The following is a 25351-nucleotide window of genomic DNA, read 5'->3' as shown; positions in this document are numbered from 1 at the left end:
ATGTCCCGTGGATCGACGGTGTGATGTCCCGTGGATCGACACCAGAGGACAGACAGATCGACGGTGTGATGTCCCGTGGATCGACGGTGTGATGTCCCGTGGATCGACACCGGAGGACAGACAGATCGACGGTGTGATGTCCCATGGATCGACACCAGAGAGGAGAGCAGGTGAAACACGGGTCAGACAGGGATCCTGACAGGTTGTTCACTTTACTCACAACTCGGATTGAGACCGACAGCATGTTTGCTGCAGGATTGTAAAACCTTTGCGTCTGGCAGGACTGATAAAGCACCAGACAGCCTTCCCTCGCATCTGGCGGGGTTGGCGATAGGCAGCATCCTGCAGCAGAGCTTTTAAATATCTCTTCTTTGTTGATTTTCCGTTTGAAAAATGGTTGATGCTCGACGCAGAAACCAAAGGTAAGTTAGCAGTGAATGGTTGTTATTCTGTTGTGTATTTTTCTTTGTAAAGTCTAGATGTCGTCACCAGACAAAGGTAACTCAACACAAGTTGCCTCAAAGTCTCACTTAACAGTTATTCAAAGATTCTGTCACGGGAGTTGAAGATCAGCAACAAAAGTCTTCCACTCCTGTCTGTCCTGGGCGAGTCGCTGGATGGTGGCCCATGAGTGGTTTAGGCTCTGCATCTCCTTCTCCACAGTTCTTCTCCATGCGTTTCTTGGTCGGCCTCTTTTTCTTTTCCCTTCTGGTGTCCAATGTAAGGCTGTTCTTGTAATATCAGCAGGATCTTTTCTCAACACATGTCCTATCCATCCCCATCTTCTGCTCATTAGGATGGTCTCCATGCATTCTTGTTGGCATTTGTCATACAGTTCTTCATTTGAAATGGTGTTTGGCCAGAAAATGTGCAGTATTTGTCTTAAACTCTTGGTGTGGAAGGTTGATAGTCTGTTGAGGTCTTCTTGTGTCATTCTCCAGCATTCAGAACCGTACAATAGGGTGGATAAAACACAGCTCTGATACAATTTAAGTATGGTCTTGATGGTGTACTGCTGTGACCTCCATATGTTGGCTTGTATCAGACAGAGGTATGGTAAAAATTACTAACGTTAAGAAAAGTTTTCCAAGTCTCTTTTACTCAGGTATCGATGGCTGTAACACAGGAAGCAACATCCTGGATCTCCTAGACAACAGAGAAGATGTGTTCACTCTGGACCAGATGAGAAGGATGGATGACCACAGGACCAGATGAGAAAGATGGAGGACTACAGGACCAGATGAGAAGGATGGATGACCACAGGACCAGATGAGAAGGATGGATGACCACAGGACCAGATGAGAAGGATGGAGGACTACAGGACCAGATGGAGAGCGGCGGTCTCCTTTCTTTCAGTGGGCTGAGTAAGTAATCCCTCACTAAGACTACAGAAGTATCAGTAATAAGATTCCATCATTGAACAATGTAAAGGTCGTATAGTTGAGTTAAAAGTATTCATCTCTTGTGTTTGTGTCTCACAGGGCAGGACTCCTCTGTGCTTTTTTCTCACTCCTGGGGCAACTGAGAGTAGACGTCTTCCAAACCATCATCCCAGGAAGACCCAGACCCACCACAGACCACTGAACCACTCTCAGCACCCCAGTGAGTCCGAGACCCAGTGAGTACGGTTACGTCCTCCCTGCCCCTCCCCCCTCCGACACCACCCGCTCCACCCACCAGCCGAGAGGACGAGGAGCGTCCCGTCCCCACCGGCACAGAGGACGTAGTTTGTCTCCGTCTGCTTCTTCTGTGCTGGTGGGTTTGGGAAGCTCCTCACACACACACAGGAAGCCGTCAGCAGCTCTTTGCATCTGCTCAGAAGTCAAGGAGACAGATGCGTTTGTCACATAGAACACAGTATGTTGATGTAAACTGTATGTACTGTATGTATACTGTTTATTTACAGAGTAGCACAATAAAAATCAATGTATGACAAACTTTCTAAATATGTCTTTATATTAGAAACAATATATTTCTGATGTAATTCAAAAATCTGACAATGTACGACAATTAATATACAATAAATATTGTGCAAGTGATAATTTAATATCTTTTTGATTTTCATTTGACTCAAAGGTATTACTGTTAGTACTGTTAAGTATTGATAATCATAATATTACATGTTGATATAAATAAAAAAGGGAAAGCTTTAGATTACAGCCCCAACGTGCAGCATTATTCTTCCCAATTTAATTATAACTAAATCATAAATAATTGAAATCTTTACTGATTGTTAACTAGTACAGAACTGATGACACATACATGTAGGTGCAAGGGAACAAGATGTGACGTTAATGAATAAGGGGGAAACAATGTGGGAACTTAATTAATTCACATCATTATTATAATTTATATATACATTTATGAATATATATATGTATGTATATAGGTGTATATATGTGTGAATGAAATAAAAAAGTTATTGATAAATACATTATTTTATTTACAAGAACTATAAATGATTGAAAATTAGTTATCATAGAAACTGATTGAATTATTAACTGATTATTAATTTAGAAAAACTATATTATGAAAAAGAACTATGAATGAAAAACTGATTAAAACTAAAACCTTTACAGTATATTAATATCTGTATATACAGTATAATCCTTCTGATCAGGCATTCTAGGCAGGAAACAGGAAGTCCTCTGTAGCGTAGGCCATCTCATTTCAGAGACCGCATGGTCCAGCCTTCGCGGTCCTCAAAGGACGCGGCCCACGTAGACCGCGAAGGCTGGGTCCTCCGAAGGATGCAGCCCCTGAACTGAGACACAGCTACTGACTCCAATACAGTGGCTCGGATCAAATGGTTCATCATCTGTAAAGAGAATGAAATGAACCCAACTTCTACTACTCTGGAGTTCAGGAATTAAATTAAACACCGTGCAACATTTTAATTGAAACTAACTGGTGGTCAAAATCCTAGCTGCTCAACATCAGTTTCAATTATTACAAAATAAAGAACATGAAAACAAAACAAACCTTAAAGAGAGGGCCAAAACCTAAGGGCCAGACAAGGAGGACATTAATCAGAGAGGCAATGAAGAGTCCAAAGATCACCGTTAAAGAGCTGGAAACGTCCACAGAGAGGATTTGAGTTTCTGTCCACAGGACCACTTTAAGCTGTTCGGTTCATTTGGTTGTTGTAAAAAGATAGAAAAGCTACAGAGCGCTTAAATTAGCAATGCCAGCTAGTGACATACAACACAGTACAGAAGGGTCGGTGGACTGTCACTACACAAGTCCTGTTTCATGAATGGAGCATTTCTTCTTCTTTGTGTTGTTGAACAGCAGTTAGCACCAGCTGATGCGCTATACCACCCCCTCTGCATAACAGTATGTCGGTCAAATTGGTCAAATTCTGCATCATATTCCCCAAAACTAGTCTTGTTGAGCGGCAACGTTTGGAAATAATATGATAATATATGACAAGTCTTGTCTTTAATTTGAATTCCCACTATAATAAATAGTATAAATGGACCATGTTTACTCATATTTCTGTTCCATAAAACCATATATGTAACAAAATGCTTATTGTATTGATAAGTGTTGTTCACCTGCAGTGGAAATGCTGACTTAAACAAGTCCACTAAGATCAGGTTGTTAGTAAATTGTATCCCAATATTCAATTAAATTTATTTTGTATAGCTCAATATCACAAATTTGCCTCAGAGGGCTTTATAATCTGTACACGTGACATCTTCTGTCCCAGGACCCTCGAATCGTCCTGGGATTCCCCCCCCCTCCCCCCCTCCAGCACTTATTATTGTTGAGGGTTTGACTGAATCTTTCATGTGTTGAGATCTGGCTGATATTCGACACTAAAAAACATCCATGTCAGAGGCACAAAACATAAAAGCATGCAGAGTATGTGAAATACATAAATCAGTCAGACACAGCTAAACAACAATAAAAGACATGCATGCAGGTAGATGAGGGTCGACCGGTAATTTCAAGACGGACAGACAGGTGACAACAGACAGATCGAGGGAAAGTTCAACACAGACAGAGGTGCAGTTACATTCTAGTGCTGACAGAGCTGGGTACTAACTAACCATTTATTTAATTGAGCTTTAAATGAACTGTATGTTTGTAGTTCTCTAATGGTCACTGGGATGGAGTTCCATTGTAGTGCAGCTTGTACTGAAAATGCAGACTGACTGAAAGCACTTTTCCTGAGTGGGATAATGCAATCCCCTCTTGCTGTGCCTCTTGTGAGCCGATATCCAGTTGTTCTTGTGATAAAGTCATGGCTGTTTCACCTCAGGGTGTGGTTGTTTTGTTGCACAATTAACCGCACCCTATAGTGATGTCACGGTGTACTGGCACACCCAGGCTTACAACCCTGCAGCACCGTGAGTAGTTTAGCAAAGCAGTGGAAAGTAACTACATTTACTCAAGTACTGTAATTAACAACAATTCTTAGGTACCTTTAACTTACTCGAGTATTTCTTCACTTCACTACATCTCATACGGAAATATTGTACTTTTACGCCAGTGCATTTACCTGACAGCTGCAGTTGTTGATTACTTTGCGGTGAAAGATTATATATCTAAGCAAATATGATTCGCTTACAAAATGCATGTTAGCAGTTCCACCAAGTGACTTCCCCATTAAATTTCTCTCATGAAAAATCTCTCATTTAAATAGCTTTCCCATCATGTAGCAATAATTCAGTCGAAAGCCCAACATATGACTACAAATGTTCATCAGAACTTTGTTTTGTCCTCTTCTTACTCCATTTAAGTTGCATAATACAAGATCGGGAGCATTTTTGATTGCCTGTCAACGGCTGTCAACGTGGCAGTGCCTAATCTGGCATCTTTGAGCTATTGGTGCTAACAGTAAACACTAAACTACATAACTGCATATACAGTATGGAGCATTTTAACTTGCCCCACCTCCACCAGCTACAACAGTTAAATGCTTATTATAATTGGGTGCATCAGTATTAACAATAAATGGGCATCATTCACCAAGTGTTACATGTAATTTCTTCCTAAAACTCACCTACATAGTTTTGATGAAGACTCTGACATCCTCCAATGTTTTCTTATTTGGGATTTGTTCTCAGGTATAAGAACAACATCTACTGACACTCAAGAGCACATTTGAGTGGTGACATGTTTGTTCAAAATAATTTGTTATTGCATTTCCTCAATTCTACAGTTGTAATACATAGGATTCATATTTCAATATTTTTTCATTCATGATAGGTTTTAATAAGAATTTCCATTACAGTGGAAACTGCTGATAGTGATCACAGTGATTTGTCACATATATGGATCAAAACGTTTAGGAGAGAATCATTACTATATGAATAAATAATGTCCTTATGGTAATCAATAGTCCGCTTTGAGTGTTCATTTTGGGTCTTTTTATACATGACACATATGAAAAACAAATTTAAATAGTTCATATTCGATTTTTATACTAGGCAGTGATAGCCTACAGTTTTTATTAGGCCTATTAAATATTTAGAAATTTAGAAAACGCCAGTCAACCAGCTTAGTAACCAATTTGCACTACTGATGTTACTTTATTTGTAAACAGCAAAATTGTGTTTTAGGCTATAGCCTAATTATAATTTGAACTACAGTAAGCTTTATTCTATATACAGTACTGTACTGTATTATAGTGTATTTGAAATATACACAACATTTTTGAAACAGTCAATACAATTGTGTAAATAGTGAAACTGTCCGTTTCATAACTTTATATTCATATAATAAATAATAGTAGTAATTTGCATGACAGTAAATACCTCGAGTACTAACATTCCATACATTTTTTGTGTTACTTAATATCCACAACTGACTCTAGTTAATGTGACAGCTCGTTTTGTGTTTTACAATTGAATAATATTAATAATTAATAATTTAATTATAACAACAATTGAATAATAATAATTTAATATTAACAGAAAATTCAGCTGTTTAAGAACTCGTCATGAATCAAACGTAGACTGCTAATGAACTTTCTCAAGAATAAAAAAATAAAAAAGTAGATATTAGTGAATGAACGATTTTTCATGCAGGACTGTTACTTGTCATGGAGTATTGTTATGTTGCTGTACTAGTAATTTTACTTTGGTAAAGGATCTGAATACTTCTTTCACTGAATGAGAGTTCCATGTCTGACGAGATCAATGCCTTTGTTGTTTACCTTTTCATGCTAAGTGTAAGTGACGTGGTTATGGGTGGACCTGTACAGATACACGTCATGGAAAAAGTTGAGTATGTTCGTGCAGGTTAATACGTGTTAAAGCCTCGTGCTTCAGGTCACAGTCAATCAGGCAGTTCCTCATCACTTCTCAAGCACATGCGCTCTTTTTGTTCCCATCATCTAGTGCTGACATCTAGTGTCACAATCAAGCAATTCAAGTGTGATGCATCTGAAAACCTCATGGGGCTATGTGCATTATAGAGTAGACCAAACGACTGCCAACCCAACAACAATTGCCGCCACAATAACAACAAATACAGCCAAACAACAACTGTTGCCCCAACGACAACAACAGCGGGCAAAATGACAAAAACTGCCCCTTTGACGACAACTGTTGCCCCAATGCAAACGTCTGCCAACCCAACAACAATTGCCGCGAAAACAACAACAAATTGCCCCAACACCAACTGTTGGCGCCACAACAACTGCAGCCCAATCGACAAGAACTGTTGCCCCAACGCAGACTGCCAACCCAGCAACTGATGCTTCAACAATTTTTTTTACTATCTGTTAGAACAGGGGGGCTGGGTCAAAGCTCCTGAAGCCACCACAAGGCCTCTGAAACAGATTTTTTTAAATAAGCAAATTACTTTATAGTAATTTTGTGTTACTATTTTGTGTTGTGAATTAGTATGTAAATATGTACAAAATGGACTGTAAATACAGTTTTGTTCATGTCATGTCACTGTCATCAAATGCATTTTGTGTCAAAGCAATTCAATTTATCCATGAATTGCATTAAATACAGCTTCCCCTGTTTTCACTATGATAAATAACCATGGCATGAAGATAATGATGAAAATATAGCTTCACGAAAACCGTAAATAATGGGACTGATGGTATGGCTTTTATGAGGCAGGTGAGTGTGAGGCAGCATGGAAAGGGCCTAAATGCCGACAATCCAGGCGGACAAGAACAGCTCAGTGATTTATTGAAAAAATGAATGTAGGCTTACTGGCATTGGGAGCAAGTACGAAGAGACGTGAAAGAGAATCCACAGGTGAATGTGAATGGCAGGTGACTACAACAGGTGGAAAGGTCAAAGAGCATCTGGTGGACAGTTATGGAATGGCAATGACTGCAAGGTGTTAAAGAAATGTAAGGGCCTGTGGAAGTGGGAACAGCAGAATGGAGTGGCAGAGAAGCAGAGGTAGTGACAATGTTGAACCCGTCATACTGTCTTACTTGTTGAATCATTATTGTGTTCAAAATATGTAGTATGTAGGAGTGGCAATTCAGCAAACGCAGGTGTGGCAATTTCCTCACGGTCCTGGAGTGACTGTACATTTTGAGGAAATCTAAAGGGTTAACATTGACTAACTGGATATCAAATCAATATTTTGTTTTTAAGGTTTCAATTTTTCATGCGATTTGATATGAAATGTAATGTAGAATGTAAATTGTATTTTTTTTAATACCAAAAATGCCTTACAACTGCTCCCCCATCATCAATAACTCCAGCACTAAACGACTGCCAACCCAGCAACTGATGCCTCAACAACAACTGCTGCCAAAGCACCGAGGAGCAACTGAGCTGTGGTCTAATGTTAACCAACTGGGGTCTTCCGTGTCATTCACCCATTACGAAGAGTCTTCCAAAAAGTACAGTCTCCTTTCAACATCTCTAATCCTCATCAATTTGTCCTGCATTTGTTGCTGTGTGTATTTCTTCAGGGCATTGCAGCTCATCTGATATTTGTTTCAGAACTGTGAAAATGTTCCATTCTTCTGCAACATTTCCTGACCCCTTTCTGGTGTGTTGGTGATTTAGCATTACCAACTTTGGTAGCGCATGCAGAACTCCTGACAATGTTTGACCAGCATGCAGTCTTCAGCTTGTTCAACATTGACCTGAAGTCTGACTAGTTTTAGGTGAAAAGATGCCAACTCCAAATGTAGGTGTTAATTTAAAGACACCACCACGCAAGACTCAGCTAGGCAGCCATTTCCTTCAACGCTTCACGTTAATCCCTGATGTGGATATTAAAGCCCTTTCAATTAAAGCCCTTTGAATCTTATATGAGCTATCCTCCCTCTAAATTGGGATCATAATTTAAATGAAACGGTTGTGTGGTTTTACAACACACTAATTTCCCTTCAGAATTAACTCCAGGATGTTGAGTGTCACTGACAATATCAGGACAATCTACGTATATACAATTTTTTTTGAATTAAAGGTCTTTAAAATCTCATATATCAGCTGATTTACCTTGAAATTCAGATTGGAATGATGGTTTGAATGTTGGCAGGATGGAGGTGGAGAGAATGGAGAGCTCTGCTCTGCTGGGGCAGCCTCGGCCATGCTACCTCAGCCGTCTGGTTTGACCCACAGCTGGAAACAGTGGCGTGAGGCGGACAACCGTACAGCTGTACGCCGCTCACCCGAAACTGGATCCCAGTTAGGCCAACTGTACGGTATATAGGAAGCTGCCACACATACTGGGTGCTACGCTAACCCTAACCCAAATATACATTTTTTTATAATACATTTGGTAATGATGTTGGGAAAATCATGTATTCATGAATATGAATTTAACAATTAAAAAAACATACCTTTTTGTTTGAAGGATGTTGAGCAATATGTGAAACTACTTTCAAATTTGAATAACAAAAAGGCTATCAAGAATCTTAACATCTGTATGTTTTTTATGTTTGTAATATTTTTTGTCTGATATAACTATGGGACTATGTTAATAAATGCTTTATAAACGCGTATTAATACTGCAATTCATGATTAATTAATGATTAATTCAGTAGCTGATACTCGTTAGTAAAGTGTTTTGCGTGACCTCATCTAAAGTGGGGACTATCTATGCCTTACAAAGCATTTATAAATGACATTGAAAGGCCATCAGTGCCATTTTTTCAGAAAAGGCAAATAGTCACAACACAAAGTGATCAAGAACATATCAATAGTTTTTGCAAGATGCAAATAATATACTGTTAAATACAAACCTCTCAGGCATTCATTCATGTAAGAAACAAACAAACAAAGAAATTCTCCTTCAGGAGAACATGGCTGGATATAAAACATTTGTAAATGTACAACTGGAGCTAACCAGGAGCTTTGCATATTAGTAATATAATAAATTCACACACCGGGGGTGAATCAGCCGGTGGCTGAAGGAGCTACACAGAGCTGCCAGGGCATGCCGCATGGGGTGGGAGGTGTTGTCCATCAGGGATGATAGCTTAGCCATCCTCCTCCTGTCTCCCACCACCTCCACCGTATCCAGTGGACACCCCAGCACACTGCTGGCCTTCTTGATGAGTTTGTTTAGTCTCTTCCTGTCGGCTGTCGAGATGCTGCTGCCCCAGCAGTCCACTCCATAAAAGATGGCTGATGTTACCACAGAGTCGAAGAAGGTTCTCAGGAGTGCTCCCTACACTCCAAAAGACCTCAGTCTCCTCAGCAGATAGAGTCTGCTCTGACCCTTTTTATAAAGTGCGTGTGTGTGGTCAGTCCAGTCCAGTTTATTGTTCAAGTGAACACCCAGGTACTTATAAGATCTCACAATCTCAAAGGAACAATAAACAGCACAGAGCACTGACAACACACATAACACGTATTACAAAACAGAAAACATAGCACCATGTAGACCACAAGGTGGCAGAAGAGCTTATTTCTTTCATTTTTTTCATATCAATGGCTGATCTTCTAACCTGCAAAGACTTCTGAAACTCTGATTCACTTTTTTCTGATTTTCTGAATTCAACAAAAACATCCCATCAGTGTATGAAACTACATTACAATGATTTACAAATATCATACATTAGACAAAGACTGTAAGAAGCTGACAAACTGGTGACATATTTTCAAGATATTTTACTGACTCTTGAGGTAAAGTAACAGATATTTCAAAGATACATTTATTTGTACTTATTGCTGCCATAATATTTTTTTAGGAAAACAAAATCATATTGCAACTGACTTTTTTGTTATGGCTTGTGAAAGATAGAATGAAATAAAAACAAACCAGATTGAACAGTAAGAAGAAAACATTACAGTGTAGCTACAGTGCTGTGCAAGATAAAAGAGTTGTAACTTTAATTTGAGTTGAAAATGGAATTAAATGGAATGTTTTGTCGGGTTGCCAGTTCCACAAAATTTCAACTGATGAAAAACAAGAAGCACACGCAAAGCCAGTCAGAGTATAATAATGTGTGAGCGAGGGCATTCCTTTACACCCTCCCGATAGGGAACAAATTAAAAGATGATTAAAATACTCAGGAAGAACAACTGAGGAGGGATCTCTCTCTCCGGATGGACAGACAAGCAATAGATGTCGTATGTACTGAATAGACCCACATTATAAAATTACAGTATAGACAACCATAAGACAAAATGATACATAGAATGTGAACATAAGTGAAAAAGATGGATCCAAGATGTCAAGCAGCTGGAGCCCGAGCCACACAACTTCCTCTCCAGCATGCAACCTGGAAAGAGCAGGCAAACGTACAGGACTGTCCACTGCTTATGTTACCAACATTTTGTATGAAAGGTAGGTCAGGCTTGCAGCAACTGCACACAGGTTTGTAGATGCCAGAGGTTGGAGAAGTGCTTGACCCATTTGTCACTGTAGATGAAAAATATATTATGACGCAGCTTCTTTTGTTGTCAGTTAGCAATTTTCTGAAATACATTTTCAGATACTTTGCTGAATTAAAACGAGTAATACAACAATCAAAAGTAAAAGTACTTCCTCTATCACAGTGCTCTGTAGTTGTAACTGATTGAGGTGGAGCTAACTTTAACATCTTTATCTATTTATTGGCTGAATTTGTTGGAGATTAAGTAAAGAGTCACTATTATGGTCATATAAATGTAGTAGTGATAATTGTTTTGCTGTTTTGTGTCATGTGTCAGTGAGCTCATAATGAAAGGAAAACAAGATAAAGATGTCCTTGACAACAAACCAATGACGGTGTCACTGTGATAGAAATAGTTTTAACATGGATGAAATAGTCTGACATACTGTGTTAAGTCCTTTACTTTTTCATCATCTGGAATGTTGTGGAACGGGCAGCCAAACATTCAATGACAATTCATTGAGGTGACTGTACTGTTTTATATCGCAAGTTGGGTTTAGAGCTATTTCTTCATATCTTGCACTGCACTGTAGCAGCACTGCCATTTTTATTTTACTGTTTAATTTAGTTTGTTGCATTTGATCTTATTGTAATCTTATTCAGGTGCTTTCACAAGCCAAAGCAAAACAAGTCAGTTGCATTATGATATTGATAAATTGTATTGCTTTCTTATAAAAAATATATAAAGATAGAAGTAAGCACAAATAGATTAATCTTTGAAATATGTGGTTATTTACCTTCTTTAGTGTCAGTAAGTTGTGTCACCAGCCTTACTGCTTCATGAGGTACATGAGGTCTTTGTCTAATGTATGCTTTTTGTTATCCATTGTTATTTGTCACAGATGGATGGGATGGTCATGCTATATTATGGAAATTGTCATGTAATACGAATAATAATCAGTGATTCGGAGTTTCAGAAATCTTTGCAAGTTAGACGATCAGGCAGTGGCTCTTTAAAAAAAAAGGAGCTCTTCTGTCACCTTGTGGTCTACAAGTGTGGCTGATGGAAGAGCTATGATGTTATGCTGTGTTTTGTGTTATGTGCTTCTTGTTATGTGTGTTCTTATTGCTTTGGGTTGTGAATTGTTCCTTATGCCGTTAAGCTTTGTGAAATGTTTTGTTTTGCCAAAAATATTGTTATGTAAAATGTGTTTTCTGAAATGTTGTGTTTTACCATCAGGGCAACCATCGGGGCCTTCCCCAACCCAAGAAGAGAGTGCCTGTCTGCAGACAACTTTTCTAAGAAATTCCTGAAATAGCCCCATTAGCTGTTAGCTCTAACTGTATTAGCCCTGTTAGCTGTTAGCCAAACACATGGCAGGACTCTGTTGTGCACCGGCTGCTAACAGATAACAAGCTCTCCTCATATCGACACGAGACGACGTGCTCCATTGTGGTCAGTGCTCAGTTCAGTTTGTCATTTGCTTAGCGATAGGTTTACATATCTGTGCCAGCTGGTGACTCAAAAAGTTAGTGAGGACAAGAAGACAACAACCCACAGGGTCATGTTATTTCACACTAATTGGCTACTAATCTCTGTTTTTTTTTCTATTGAACAAAAGAACACAGATTTTGTATTCCGGGGATAGTATACACATATACAACAATAACTAAAGAGCCAGGGGTATATCATATTTGTCAAAATGATAAACATATAAATAAGATACAGATGGTAAGCATTTAGAGAACCTCATTTCCCCATAATATTACGTTTTTAAAGATATGATCGATAACAAATCTGCAAAGGTCTTTGTAGAATTTCTTGGTGAGAGAGCAATGCAAAAATAGTTTCTGAATATTCATCACAAAAAAAATCTTCTGCTTGTAGTGATTGGCAGGGTAATATTTATGAATATTCTTGAAGGACACTTCTTTAACCTTGTTCACATTTAGGCATTTATGAGTGTGACCCGGTGATACTCAATGCACAAGACCCAGAATAAACTGGAGTTTTTATAGATTATTTTGTGTTTCCTGTAGTGGTTTGGTAGCTACGTGAGTATTGTTTTAAGACTGACTGACGAGTGCTAGCTAAACTGATAGTAGCCTTGCATTACATTCCCTAGTTTTTTCTGGCTCGTACTTTTTGCTTATAATGAAGCGAATCAACTCTTTATGTTCTAGTAGGTCGTTTAATGCTAAATATGTTAATTCATGTCACTGAAAGATGTAGTGTTGCTCACGCAGCGCAGCCATTTGGAATAGTGTATTCTTCACATATATGCCACAGTAACTGTGAGCCCATTGATAAAGTGCAGTTAGGAAGGGTTTTATCCCAAGCTACAACAAATATGTTGTCACATAGAATAGCATCCTGTCAACTCACCTTCCCACCTTGCTTTCAGAAAGAAAGTGCAGGAATGCACAGCACTTTTTTCATAAACAACTGGTTTGTTGTTTGGTGTCATGCGTCAGTGAGCCTCAGACGAAAGAAAAACAAGAATTTTCTTGATGCAAAAACAATGATGGTGTTGCTGTGATAGGCGTTGTTCTGACAGGGTGGAAACAGTCTGACATACTGTGTAATGGAATGTTCTAAACCAGAGGTAGCCAACACGGTGCCCGCGGGCACCTGGTCGCCCGCAGGGACCATGTGAGTCGCCTGCTGTGTAAAGAAAAAAGAAAAAAGAAAAGGAAAAAGTTCTTAATTAAATTCACAGCGTTTGCTGTTTCAAGTTGTGAAAGCAGACACATAGCGCTAATTTACAAAAGACATATTAAGCATAAATCTTAAAAGATTTAAGACTTAAAATGTACTCATTGTGATATATATATACTATGACATGTTCTAAAAAGAGCACTAGTCCCCATGGAGCTCCGTCTAAAAATTGTAGTTTCTGTTATTTTTGAATCAAAAACGCTTGCATTCATGTAGATTTTAAAAGGAAGGGGCCGCCGCACCGCACTAGGTTTTCAGGTTTTGAATGGCGGACGCTTCCCGTTGGCACCGGACGCACCGCCGCCCTCGTAACAGGCCGCGGGGCAACAACTCGTGGGTGGCGGGGGTAGAGGCGAGGCAACGCAGTACGATCGAAAAGGCCCAGACTAGAGGTTTGAACGCAGGCGACCAAAGACACTCGCGTGCCTCGGAGGGTTGGATCCCCCCCTCGGCTATAGACAAGACTTTTTACTAGTTTCTTCGTGGAGAAAAAGGTACCCAAAAAAAAGCTGGTGTCAGTGACTACAGACTACAGGCCGGCATGCAGGCTTCATTGCGCAATGCAAAGTTGACCCAGACTTCCCAAAATGTGGTGATTAGTACTAATGTAATAGGATTAATTTAAAAATGTGAAAGTTGATTTTTTTTATCATACATAACTGATAATTTGAATAAACATGGGACAGAGTTCATGATTTGTTCAAACATGTTACAAAGGTAGTGGTTAGTACAAACGAGACATGATTTGAAGATATAACAGTTAATGATTTCCTAAAAAATGTTAGAAGTGATAATTTGTACAACAATATAACAGGTGTGATTTTGAACAAAATACACAATCATTGTTAATAATTATTGTGAGGAATAATTAACATTGACATGTGATCAGTCTCTTCACATATATTATTATTATTAAGGTGATCTGTGCAACTTTGTTATTCAGGAAGTTTGTATCAAACAAGTAGCCCTTCCTACTACTCAGTACCCTTGAAGTAGCTCTCTGTTTCAAAAAGGTTGGTGACCCCTGTTCTAAACGAACACTTTATTATTACACAGGTAGTTTTGCATGTTCTTATTGTATTTTTTCATTTTGAATGTTGTAAAACTGGCAACTTGACATTCTGTTCAATTAAATGGACTGCATTGTATTCCTTTGTAATTTAAATTTAGAACTATTTATTTATATCTTGCATTGCACTGTAATTTGGATTCTACCCTGGTTTGTCCTGTTGTATCTTATTTCTTTAAAAAATTATGAATCATATTTGTGTCTTATTTACTGTTTGTATATATATATATATATATATATATATATATATATACTCTACTGAATGCACTTTCTTGTTTTTGTTGGCAGTGCAGTGTTGTTGATGTTCTATGACGACATTGCCACACCTGCTCTTGTTGAATTGACATCACTGACTCTGTCTATTTTTACTTCAATAATAGAACATTGAAAATCACGTTACCTGATTCATCAAGTGGGTTGGGCCTTGTCTGCCTTGTTCATTTCTAACTCCTCTATTTTCTGTGTCCGGACACCTCACAGTGTATTAGCAAAGGAAAGGCAAAGTAGGCTGTGTTTCATTTCAAATCAAGTAAATTGTATTTATATAGTGCAATATCACAAATCACAAATTTATCTCAGGGGGCTTTATGATCTGTAGAGCCATACGGGCTCCCTCTAACCTTAGACCAGGGGTCTCAAACTCATTTTCACTCTGGGCCACATCAGCATCATAGTTTCCCTCAAAGGGCCGGTTGTAAATGTAAGACTGTGTAAATGTATCTACTCCTAACTTATTGGTAAATAACTGTCTCTGCATTTGATTATTGTTTATTCAAGTGTAAACATATTGTACATGCAGTTATATAAATGTAAAAATATATTTAAGCACATTTCTGTTATTATAACTTAAATCCTTTTAATTTAGGGTTAAGAAACCCACATTACTCTATCAAAGATCAAACTTTTAAAGAAAATAGCAACGACAAATATCAAACAAGTTATTACAATAACTTTGTTCAAAGCTTAAAATCCTTTCAAGGGTGCGTTTGCACAATCCCACGTGAAGTATTTCTTGTGTTTTAAAGCCACGTTTAAAGTAGTCTTCAATGTACTCACAATACATTTCCATTTCAAGTGTACAGTAACCAGCCAAAGAGCTGCTTCTATGACTGTGTGTTTAAGTATCTCATCATTCTGACTTTCTATCTCATAACTTCAACTTTCTATCTCATAATTTTGACTTTCTATCTCAGAATTATGACTTTCTATCTCATAATTTTGACTTTCTATAATAATTTTGACTTTCTATCTCAGAATTATGACTTTCTATCATAGTTATGACTTTCTATCTCATAATTTCGACTATGGGGATACTTTTATTATCAAGTCCAACTTAATTGTTTGTTTTTTTTTACGTGGCGGGCCGGCTACTTCTACTTTGTAAGAATTCTTAGAAGGCACTTAAATTACATTATATGATCATGGACTTATTTTCATTGTTGTCCCTTGGAATTACACAATCCACCATCCTTTATTAAGACCTAGACATTCAATCTCTAAAATAAAGAAATAATGTGTTACTAGAAAATAACTGGTGAAAAAAATGGAAAAGAAATATTTTCAGAAAGCAGAAGAGGGTAATGATTATCAAAGACACCCAAACAAGAAATAATTCTCAAAACAGTTGTAAATTTAACTTGAATTGAAAATGGATACAGTCATTAAATGGAGTGTTTCGTCTCCAACAACAACCGCAATACTGGTAACTACAACTGCTGCGCCGACGACGACAACAACCATTTCTCCAACGACAACTGCAGCCCCAACAACAACTGCTCCCCCAACAACAACAGCAGCCCCAACAACAACTGCTCCCCCAACAACAACAGCAGCCCCAACAACAACTGCTCCCCCAACAACAACTGCAGCCCCAATAGCAACAGCAGCCCAATCAGTCACAACTACCACCAGTGACGCCTGCTGTTTCAAACTGAGTATGATCCATCTGCTGCTCGGACTCATTATCTTTGCTGTCTGTTAGAACAAGGGCGCTTCGACAAAGCACCTATGAAGCTACCAGAAGGACTCTGAAACAGGATTATTATCGTAAAATAAAAATGAAAATAAGCAGTGAAGAATAGTGTTTTCAGCTGAAACAAAATAAAAACGATAACCTATAAAAAAAACTAAAACTAAACTAAAACAAACAAATGAGAGCAAAAGAAAAATAAAAATAAATAATTTGAGTTTTAGTGTTTGAGCTATACTATATCACTACCAAAATAAGATGACTAAAAAAGAGAAAAGGAGATTAAATAACATGATTTAAATATTTAAGTAGATCAAATGCCATTTATCGAAGCTGTTCAGCTCAGAGTTATTGTTTGAGGCGGAATACAATTGCAGGTGAAAAGTTTTCTTGTGAGTGTGATTGTGAAAGAGTATTTAAGTTGATTCCCAGATCACAAGATTAAAACATAATAGCCATTCCAACACAGTTCTTCCATAATTTATTTTGTTTGTGAATATAGCTCCATCTGAGACATCATCTCTGGCACAAAAACATCAAAAGATTCTGTAAAACTAAAGATATTAAAAGTAAAGCTAATCCTTTATGAAAAACTGGAACAAAGCTGACATTAACTAAAGTAAAATGAAATCTTAAATTAAAAGCTAAAATATAAAATTAAAAACAATTGAAAAGTATAACCTTGATCTGCACTCTACTCTTTTTGTTTTGTTTTTTGCACTTTTTCAAATATTTACATGTAATATGAATATATATTGCAGTGGTGTAATGTAATGTGACTACTCTCTATGTATATTAAAACCTGTTTAATAAAGCTTTTCTGATGTTTGAGAACAGTGTATAGCTTCTGTGGTGTTTTTATCCAAAAGGCCAAGAATAATGAACTAAAGACAAATGTGAAGCCACTTTAATAAAAAATATAATATGTTTTGTTATATAATTGGTTACACTCAGTGGCATACCACAAATGTCTGGGCCCCGAAAATATTTAGCCTCAGTTCATTCCACTATTCTCCTCACTACTAGGACTGTGGTTACACACATTTCTAAATCCTGAGTTCTTGTTTCAAACTCTTTACAAAGTTATCTTTATCAACATGCCTCTCAAGGCAACACTTCATCTCACATCCAAAATGCACTAATGCAACCTAAATGCCACACAACCGGTAGCCCTCTTGTCTCTGAACTTTCCTCCATGAGGAAAATAATTATTCTGGTTAATGAATTGCAACAGCCGGAAGGAAAAGTAATATCATGCTGGGATGTGGTCTTTTTAATTTTAATTTTTTTAATTTTTGAGATGAAGCAGAGTGTCGCAAATGACTTTTTAGTAATTTTGTGTGGATTAGTATGTAAATATGTGCAAAATGGACTGTAAATACAGTTTTGGTGGTGGTTGAGTCATGTCACTGTCATCGAATGCATTTTGTCTCAAAGCAATTAAAAGTTATCCATGAATGTTATTAAATACAGCTTCCCCTGTTTTCACTATTATAACTAACCATGGCATTAGGATAATGATGAAAATTGGGCTGCCCCAAAACCGTAAATAATGGGACTGGTGGTATGGCTTTCATGAGGCAGGTGAGTGCGAGGCAGCATGGAAAGGGCCTAAATGCCGTCAATCCAGGCGGACAAGAACAGCTCAGTGATTTATTGAAAAAATTAAGGTAGGCTTACTGAAATAGGGAGCAAGTACAAAGAGAAGTTAAAGAAAATCCACAGGTGAATGTGAATGGCAGGTGACTACAACAGGTGGAAAAGTCAAAGAACATCTGGTGGACAGTTATGGAATGGCAATGACTGCAAGGTGTTAAAGAAATGTAAGGGCCTGGGGAAGTGGGAACAGCAGAAAGGAATGGCCGAGAAGCAGAGGTAGTGACAATGTTGAACCCGTCATACTGTCTTACTTGTTGAATCATTATTGTGTTCATAATAGGACAACTATTGTTTAGTGGTGGTATGTAGTGGCAATTCAGCAAAAGCAGGTGTGGCAATGTTCTCACGGTCCTGGAGCAACTGTACAATTTGAAGAAATCTAACTGGATATTGAATCAAGATTTTTTTTTTCAACTTTTCACGCGATTTGAGATGATATCTTAAACATGGGTATAAAAGACATGTAGAATGTAAAATGTATTTTTTTTTTTAATACCAAAAATGCCTTATTAATTAAGTGTTTACAGCTTGGGTAAACAATGAAAGCAACAACCAGCAATATCTCAAAAAGTCACTACAATTAGGCCTCCCTCTCTCTCACACAAACATGGCTATTGTCAGTACTGAAAGCTGTGAAGCTATAGCAGCTTGTGGAAGACTCCGTGATGCGCAATGAGTGCAAGGCAGGTATGCAATCCAATCCTTTCACAGGCTTATTACAGTCCTGTGACAGCCACAGATACCAGATTTTTGGGGATGTAATGAGAATTTCGGCAAATATAACAAAAGATGTTTCCAAAATAAACCCACCCTACTCATCATTGACTTTATAATACATTGTTTTACACATTATAAGTTTTAAGCAAATATAAAGATATTTTAAGTGTTTAATAATGCGTAGTATATAATCAACAATTCTAACTTCTCCCATGAAGAGTTATTATACATTATTACAACTGTGTTACATGTCATTCATTTTCTGTTTACATACCAGCATCCAATTCTGAAAGCTTCACAGGAGGAGTTCAAGTTATTTAAAACTACACCTATACAAACTGAAAAGACCTTCAACTACATTATAGTCTGCTATAAGACCTTATCTTTACTGTAAATAAGGTGATTCAGCAAAAAAATCAAAACAGAACCTGGTTGAAAATGTCATGTCGTCTTCACTGCACCCAATGTAGTGAAATCACAAAGAAATAGTTGTTTTATATAAGTTAAAGTTGTTGTGCTGAAAATGTCTAGTAAATAAAACAAGATTACAAAAACTTAGTAGCCAGGTATACCTCTCTCTCATCACAGTAAAAGTTTATTCAACAAATCAGAAAACACATAATCCACGTGACAAACAAATAGGAAAACAGGAGCTCTTTGGCTCAAAGCTGCAGCTTCAAATGACATCCACCTGATATAAAACTTGATATTGAAATTGAAAAAAATAGTGGTGTTTCATCAGTGCTTTCAGTAAGCAAGGAAAACTTGCTTTTGCTATGTGACTTGGTAATGGTTTAGTCTGACAAATTCTGATTGTACAAGCAAAATGAATGTGTTCAGCTTATCTCTTTAAATCCGAACTCCAAAGTGTCGTTTAACAGGTTAAAGCTCTTCTTTCTTCTTTAGGATTATCTGCCGCACCATTTCAGCTACCTTGGGTCTGATTTCTTTGACAGAAACTTTTGGTCCCCATGCATCCAACACGTTGCCATTTACATCAACAAGATACTTCCAGAAATTCCAGTCAGGCTCATTTCCAGAAGACTCTGCAGAGAATGAGGGAAGGAAAACGAGTTAATATGTATCAGTTATTGTCATCTTCCTTTGTTCCTTCATTTCATTGCTGCCCTCTTTTATTTATTCTGACCTACATGTTTACCTTTATTTTAATGTCTTCCTATCCTTCTCCTCTGTTCACATGATTTCAGTATCGTATATGCTTACTGTACTGTCCATGTTTTGTTATTTGTGTCATTTGTCATTTCTGAATATCTAACATTTGCCCTTTAATGGAGTGATCCTCCAGATTCCACTGTGTTAATTAGAAACCTGCAGGTTTCTAATTAACACAGTGGACCATGGTTGTCTCGGGCTCATTTGCTTAATAAAGGAAACATCTTCAAATGATGCAAGAACAAACTCACACCAACACCATCACATCTCACTCACCAACAAGGTACTTGTAGACATTGTTGGCTCCGGTTCCGACGACAGCGATTTTACTGAACAGGGGGAAGGAGACTCCGTAAACTCTGCGAACAAAACTGTCGATCTCCTTGTCGCTGCCGGGCTCCTGCTGACCAAACTGGTTGCAGGGGAAGGCCAGCACATTGAAGTGATACGGCCCAAAGTCCCGCTGGAGCTGCTGCAGGTCTTCGTAGTGCTCTTCAGTGAAGCCACATTCACTGGCTACATTCACCACCAGGGACACCTAAAGCCAAAGGATCACACCGTGAAGACACTACACTAACAGTCCTGACAGTCACAAAACAACAATTAACAGCAACAGAGGAATTGTAAACAGCTGTTCACGTACCTGCTGAGTGTAGATGCACTGAACATGCTCTGTGCACATCATCTGTTAGTTTTGTTAGCTTGTGTTCATCTCAGAAAGGACTATATGTGAAAGGAAGGAGAAAAAGTGTTTTCTAGTTTCATACCAGGGTTGATCTTAGTTTAACAATAAGTACACAATAAATGGAGCTTGGAAAGATCATTTTATTTTTATGACTATGAGGAATTTTTACTACATGACATACTATTCATCCACGATATATTTACAGAGGAAAAAAGTTTTTTGCTTCTATATTAATGCTCTGAAAATCAAATTTAGCAGCTTTAACACAAGCCAAAAGAAAACTCTGACCTCTGAACCCTTTATTTTATTTATTGGTTTATTTGATAAGGGACAGTGCACATTAATAAAAACATTTTTGTAAATGCACCAGAGTTAGCCAAAAGGCTATTTTTCATCTGTAGTGCCAAGAGGCAGATGTTACAAAATAAACCTAAAAACAGAATATAAGATTGGTTTTAAAAGGTTATACAATATTGACGCTTTACAATGCGTGCACAAACGATGACAAAAAGTGAGAATATTAATATACGTAGTATCATCACTCAGGAGACTCATACATTGTCAAGTACTAACAAGACATGCAACACGGAGGCTCTCAAAGTCAACACACACAAAGGAAATAAAATAAGGGATAATTATGTTAAATAGAAACATGCACTCAAGAAATGTATTATGCTGCACTTGTTAAGACACTAAAAAACATCAATGTCAGAGGCACAAAACATAAAAGCATGCAGAGTATGTGAAATACATAAATCAGTCAGACACAGCTAAACAACAATAAAAGACATGCATGCAGGTGATGAGGGTCGACCGGTAATTTCAAGACGGACAGACAGGTGACAACAGACAGATCGAGGGAAAGTTCAACACAGACAGAGGTGCAGTTACATTCTAGTGCTGACAGAGCTGGGTACTAACTAACCATTTATTTAATTGAGCTTTAAATGAACTGTATGTTTGTAGTTCTCTAATGGTCACTGGGATGGACTTCCATTGTAGTGCAGCTTGTACTGAAAATGCAGACTGACTGACCTTTCTGGTTGATTGTTTCATGGCTGTTTCACCTCAGGGTGTGGTTGTTTTGTTGCACAATTGACCGCACCCTATAGTGATGTCACGGTGTACTGGCACACCCAGGCTTACAACCCTGCAGCACCGTGAGTAGTTTAGCAAAGCAGTGGAAAGTAACTACATTTACTCAAGTACTGTAATTAACAACAATTCTTAGGTACCTTTAACTTACTCGAGTATTTCTTCACTTCACTACATCTCATACGGAAATATTGTACTTTTACGCCAGTGCATTTACCTGACAGCTGCAGTTGTTGATTACTTTGCAGTGAAAGATTCTATATCTAAGCAAATATGATTCGCTTACAAAATGCATGTTAGCAGTTCCACCAAGTGACTTCCCCATTAAATTTCTCTCATGCAAAATCTCTCATTTAAATAGCTTTCCCATCATGTAGCAATAATTCAGTCGAAAGCCCAACATATGACTACAAATGTTCATCAGAACTTTGTTTTGTCCTCTTCTTACTCCATTTAAGTTGCATAATACAAGATCGGGAGCATTTTGATTGCCTGTCAACGGCTGTCAACGTGGCAGTGCCTAATCTGGCATCTTTGAGCTATTGGTGCTAACAGTAAACAATACCTAACTGCATATACAGTATGGAGCATTTTAACTAGCCCCACCTCCACCAGCTACAACAGTTAAATGCTTATTATAATTGGGTGCATCAGTATTAACAATAAATGGGCATCATTCACCAACTGTTATATGTAATTTCTTCATAAAACTCACCTACATAGTTTTGATGAAGACTCTGACATCCACCAATGTTTTCTTATTTGGGATTTGTTCTCAGGTATAAGAACAACATCTACTGACACTCAAGAGCACATTTGAGTGGTGACATGTTTGTTCAAAATAATTTGTTATTGCATTTCCTCAATTCTACAGTTGTAATACATAGGATTCATATTTCAATATTTGTTTATGTTTTAGGCTATAGCCTAATTATAATTTGAACTACAGTAAGCTTTATTCTATATACAGTACTGTACTGTATTATAGTGTATTTGAAATATAAACATTTTTGAAACAGTCAATCAAATTGTGTAAATAGCGAAACTGTCCGTTTCATAACTTTATATTCATATAATAAATAATAGTAGTAATTTGCATGACAGTAAATACCTCAATGAGTACTGACATTCCATACATTTTTTATGTTACTTAATATCCACAACTGACTCTAATGTGACAGCTCGTTTTGCGTTCACTTCCTGCAGAAGCACCTCCATTTCAGAACTATTTTTATAACTATTACAATGGGATTCATTATTATAACAACAATTTAATAATAATAATAATTAAATATTAACAGAAAATTCAGCTGTTTATTAAGAACTCGTCATGAATCAAATGTAGACTTCTAATGAACTTTCTCAAGAATAAATAAATAAAAAAAGTAGATATTAGTGAATGAACGATTTTTCATGCAGGACTGTTACTTGTCATGGTGTATTGTTATGTTGCTGTACTGGTAATCTTACTTTGGTAAAGGATCTGAATACTTCTTTCACTGAATGAGAGTTCCATGTCTGACGAGATCAATGCCTGTTGTTTACCTTTTCATGCTAAGTGTAAGTGACGTGGTCATGGGTGGACCTGTACAGATAAACGTCATGGAAAAAGTTGAGTATGTTCGTGCAGGTTAATACGTGTTAAAGCCTCGTGCTTCAGGTCACAGTCAGGCAGTTTCTCATCACTGGATAAGTAAGCACATGCGTTCTTTTTGTTCCCATAGTGCTGACATCTAGTGTCACAATGAAGCAATTCAAGTGTGATGCATCTGAAAACCTCATGGGGCTATGTGCATTATAGAGTAGACCCTATATACAAACCAAATCCTTCACAACGGCAACCTTCTTAAAACAGCAACGGTGCATTATATATAAATTATATATGTATTTGAAACACTGTACAGTGATAACTAGGTATGGTAATAACATGGAATCATCCGTGAAAGAGACCTTCAATAGGGACATTGGGGAGGATACATACTTTATATTTGTTTTACGGTGTTTAAGGGAGCATCCTTTGAAGTTCTGTTTAAGCGAACAATTTAAAGATTATATTAAAAACTAAAATAGAATGTATTGAATTTTCCTACTACAGTGATACAAATACTATGCGGCCGACAAATTATTCTGTTCTACTTTCGCTGTCATGTGGTGTCTTTTGACATGTGTTGAACAAAGCCTGGTTGACTAATTGCAATAAACAACAAATAAAGCCATCATGAAGAAGAAACCTAACTACAAATAAAATGGCTTATGTTCAGTCTCATTTATTAACCCAGCCAAATTTAAATAAAATCTGAAGTGCATACAGGTTACATTGTATCAACTCATTATAGACGGATAACGGCGAATCTAGTCTACCTGCTTTGAATGAAAACTCTATGAAGCTCCTGCAGCTGCAGGGGCTCTGCAGGCCTCTTGCCACGTAGGCTAGCGGGGCTACATGATGGGACATCCCGAGCAGGCTACAGCAGTCAAACTGCACTACTGTGTTAGTTACGTCTACTAACACAATGCTAACTGGGAGAAATTATAAATAAACATTTCCATGCAAAATGCATTCATGCCACCGGTTGACATGCAGAGACCGGTTACAGTGAGACTCTAACATCACCGATATACTGTATGTATAATGTTACCTCAAACTTACCGAACCCCGGTATTTTTCCAGGGACACTAACTTCCCCCTGATGTTCACAACTTTAAAAGTATAAAAGTCTTTCTGTTTGGTCTCAATGAGGCTGAATAGAGTCAGCAACACAGTGAGTGCTCCTGGAAGCATCTTTACAGTCAAACTGCCAACGCAATAGAGAGGAAGCTTCTTCGAAGTCCTACGGCTCTTCTTGGTTCGGGCGGTGAAGCTACAGATGGAGAGGACAACACTTCCTGGATCTTCCGGCCATAAATGACAAAATAAAAGCTGTGTTGACGAATTTGTGTTGCAGCCAAAGGAATTTAGATTTTGACTAACTCAAGTGCTGCAAATAAAGTATGCACATTGGGTTTTTTGATTTTGATTTCTTGTTTCTTGCACATTTTTGCGATTTTGTTAAAATTATAAGAAGACAAAATAACATGGCCAACTTTTTTTCTGAAGGAAAACAAATGAACACAAGCCAAAAATACAGAAGAAAATCTAAACTCTGCATATTAATTACAGACTTGTTGTTCTTCCGTAAGAGCAGTGTTCACAAAATGGGTCTCATTTGTGTTGGAATTTATGCTCTGTCTCATTCGTAAACCAGGGGATACCTAGACTTGAGACTATATGAGAATATATTATAACCTGTGCTAAATTTGGTTTTGGTTTGAATGGCATACAGCCATACACTGTATGCCAAAACAAATGCATACAAAAATAAATAACCTGAAGAGGGCTCATACATTTTTTGTTGTTGTATTGCAGTATCGAGTATGCCGATTTTTTTTTTTTTTATATATGTCGAAAAAGAGTATCTAAATGGGTGAACTTCTTACAACTAGCTGTGTCTATCTTTGTGTACACA

The 25351-nt window shown here is 37.6% G+C and overlaps 1 protein-coding gene and 1 long non-coding RNA gene across 3 annotated transcripts; both read right to left on the bottom strand.

The window, feature by feature from the left end:
- Positions 1-10032: 10032 nt before the first annotated feature.
- LOC142939330 (uncharacterized) lies at positions 10033-13777 on the bottom strand. Its single transcript, XR_012949956.1, has 2 exons — positions 13146-13777; positions 10033-10806 (listed from the first exon to the last, which is right to left on the bottom strand). It is a non-coding gene; the product is annotated as an uncharacterized LOC142939330 (long non-coding RNA).
- A 5690-nt stretch (positions 13778-19467) lies between these two features.
- On the bottom strand, positions 19468-24668 carry gpx7 (glutathione peroxidase 7). 2 transcript variants are annotated; one of them, XM_076082620.1, is made up of 3 exons: positions 24496-24668; positions 20342-20603; positions 19468-19938 (listed from the first exon to the last, which is right to left on the bottom strand). In XM_076082620.1, exons 1-3 carry the CDS (start codon positions 24625-24627, stop codon positions 19775-19777), a joined length of 558 nt encoding a protein of 185 aa, XP_075938735.1. In that variant the 5' UTR covers positions 24628-24668; the 3' UTR covers positions 19468-19774. The 2 variants fall into 2 exon arrangements, with proteins under 2 accessions (XP_075938735.1, XP_075938737.1); XM_076082622.1 differs by lacking the exon at positions 24496-24668 and adding an exon at positions 20709-20889.
- Between the last annotated feature and the right edge of the window lie 683 nt (positions 24669-25351).

This window comes from Anarhichas minor, unplaced genomic scaffold (genome assembly GCF_050575085.1).
Source record: "Anarhichas minor isolate MPS153535 unplaced genomic scaffold, ASM5057508v1 ptg000096l, whole genome shotgun sequence".
NCBI classification, from domain to species: Eukaryota; Metazoa; Chordata; class Actinopteri; order Perciformes; family Anarhichadidae; genus Anarhichas; species Anarhichas minor.
The sequence above is the reverse complement of the archived record's forward strand: the minus strand, read 5'-3'. Positions and strand labels throughout refer to the sequence as shown.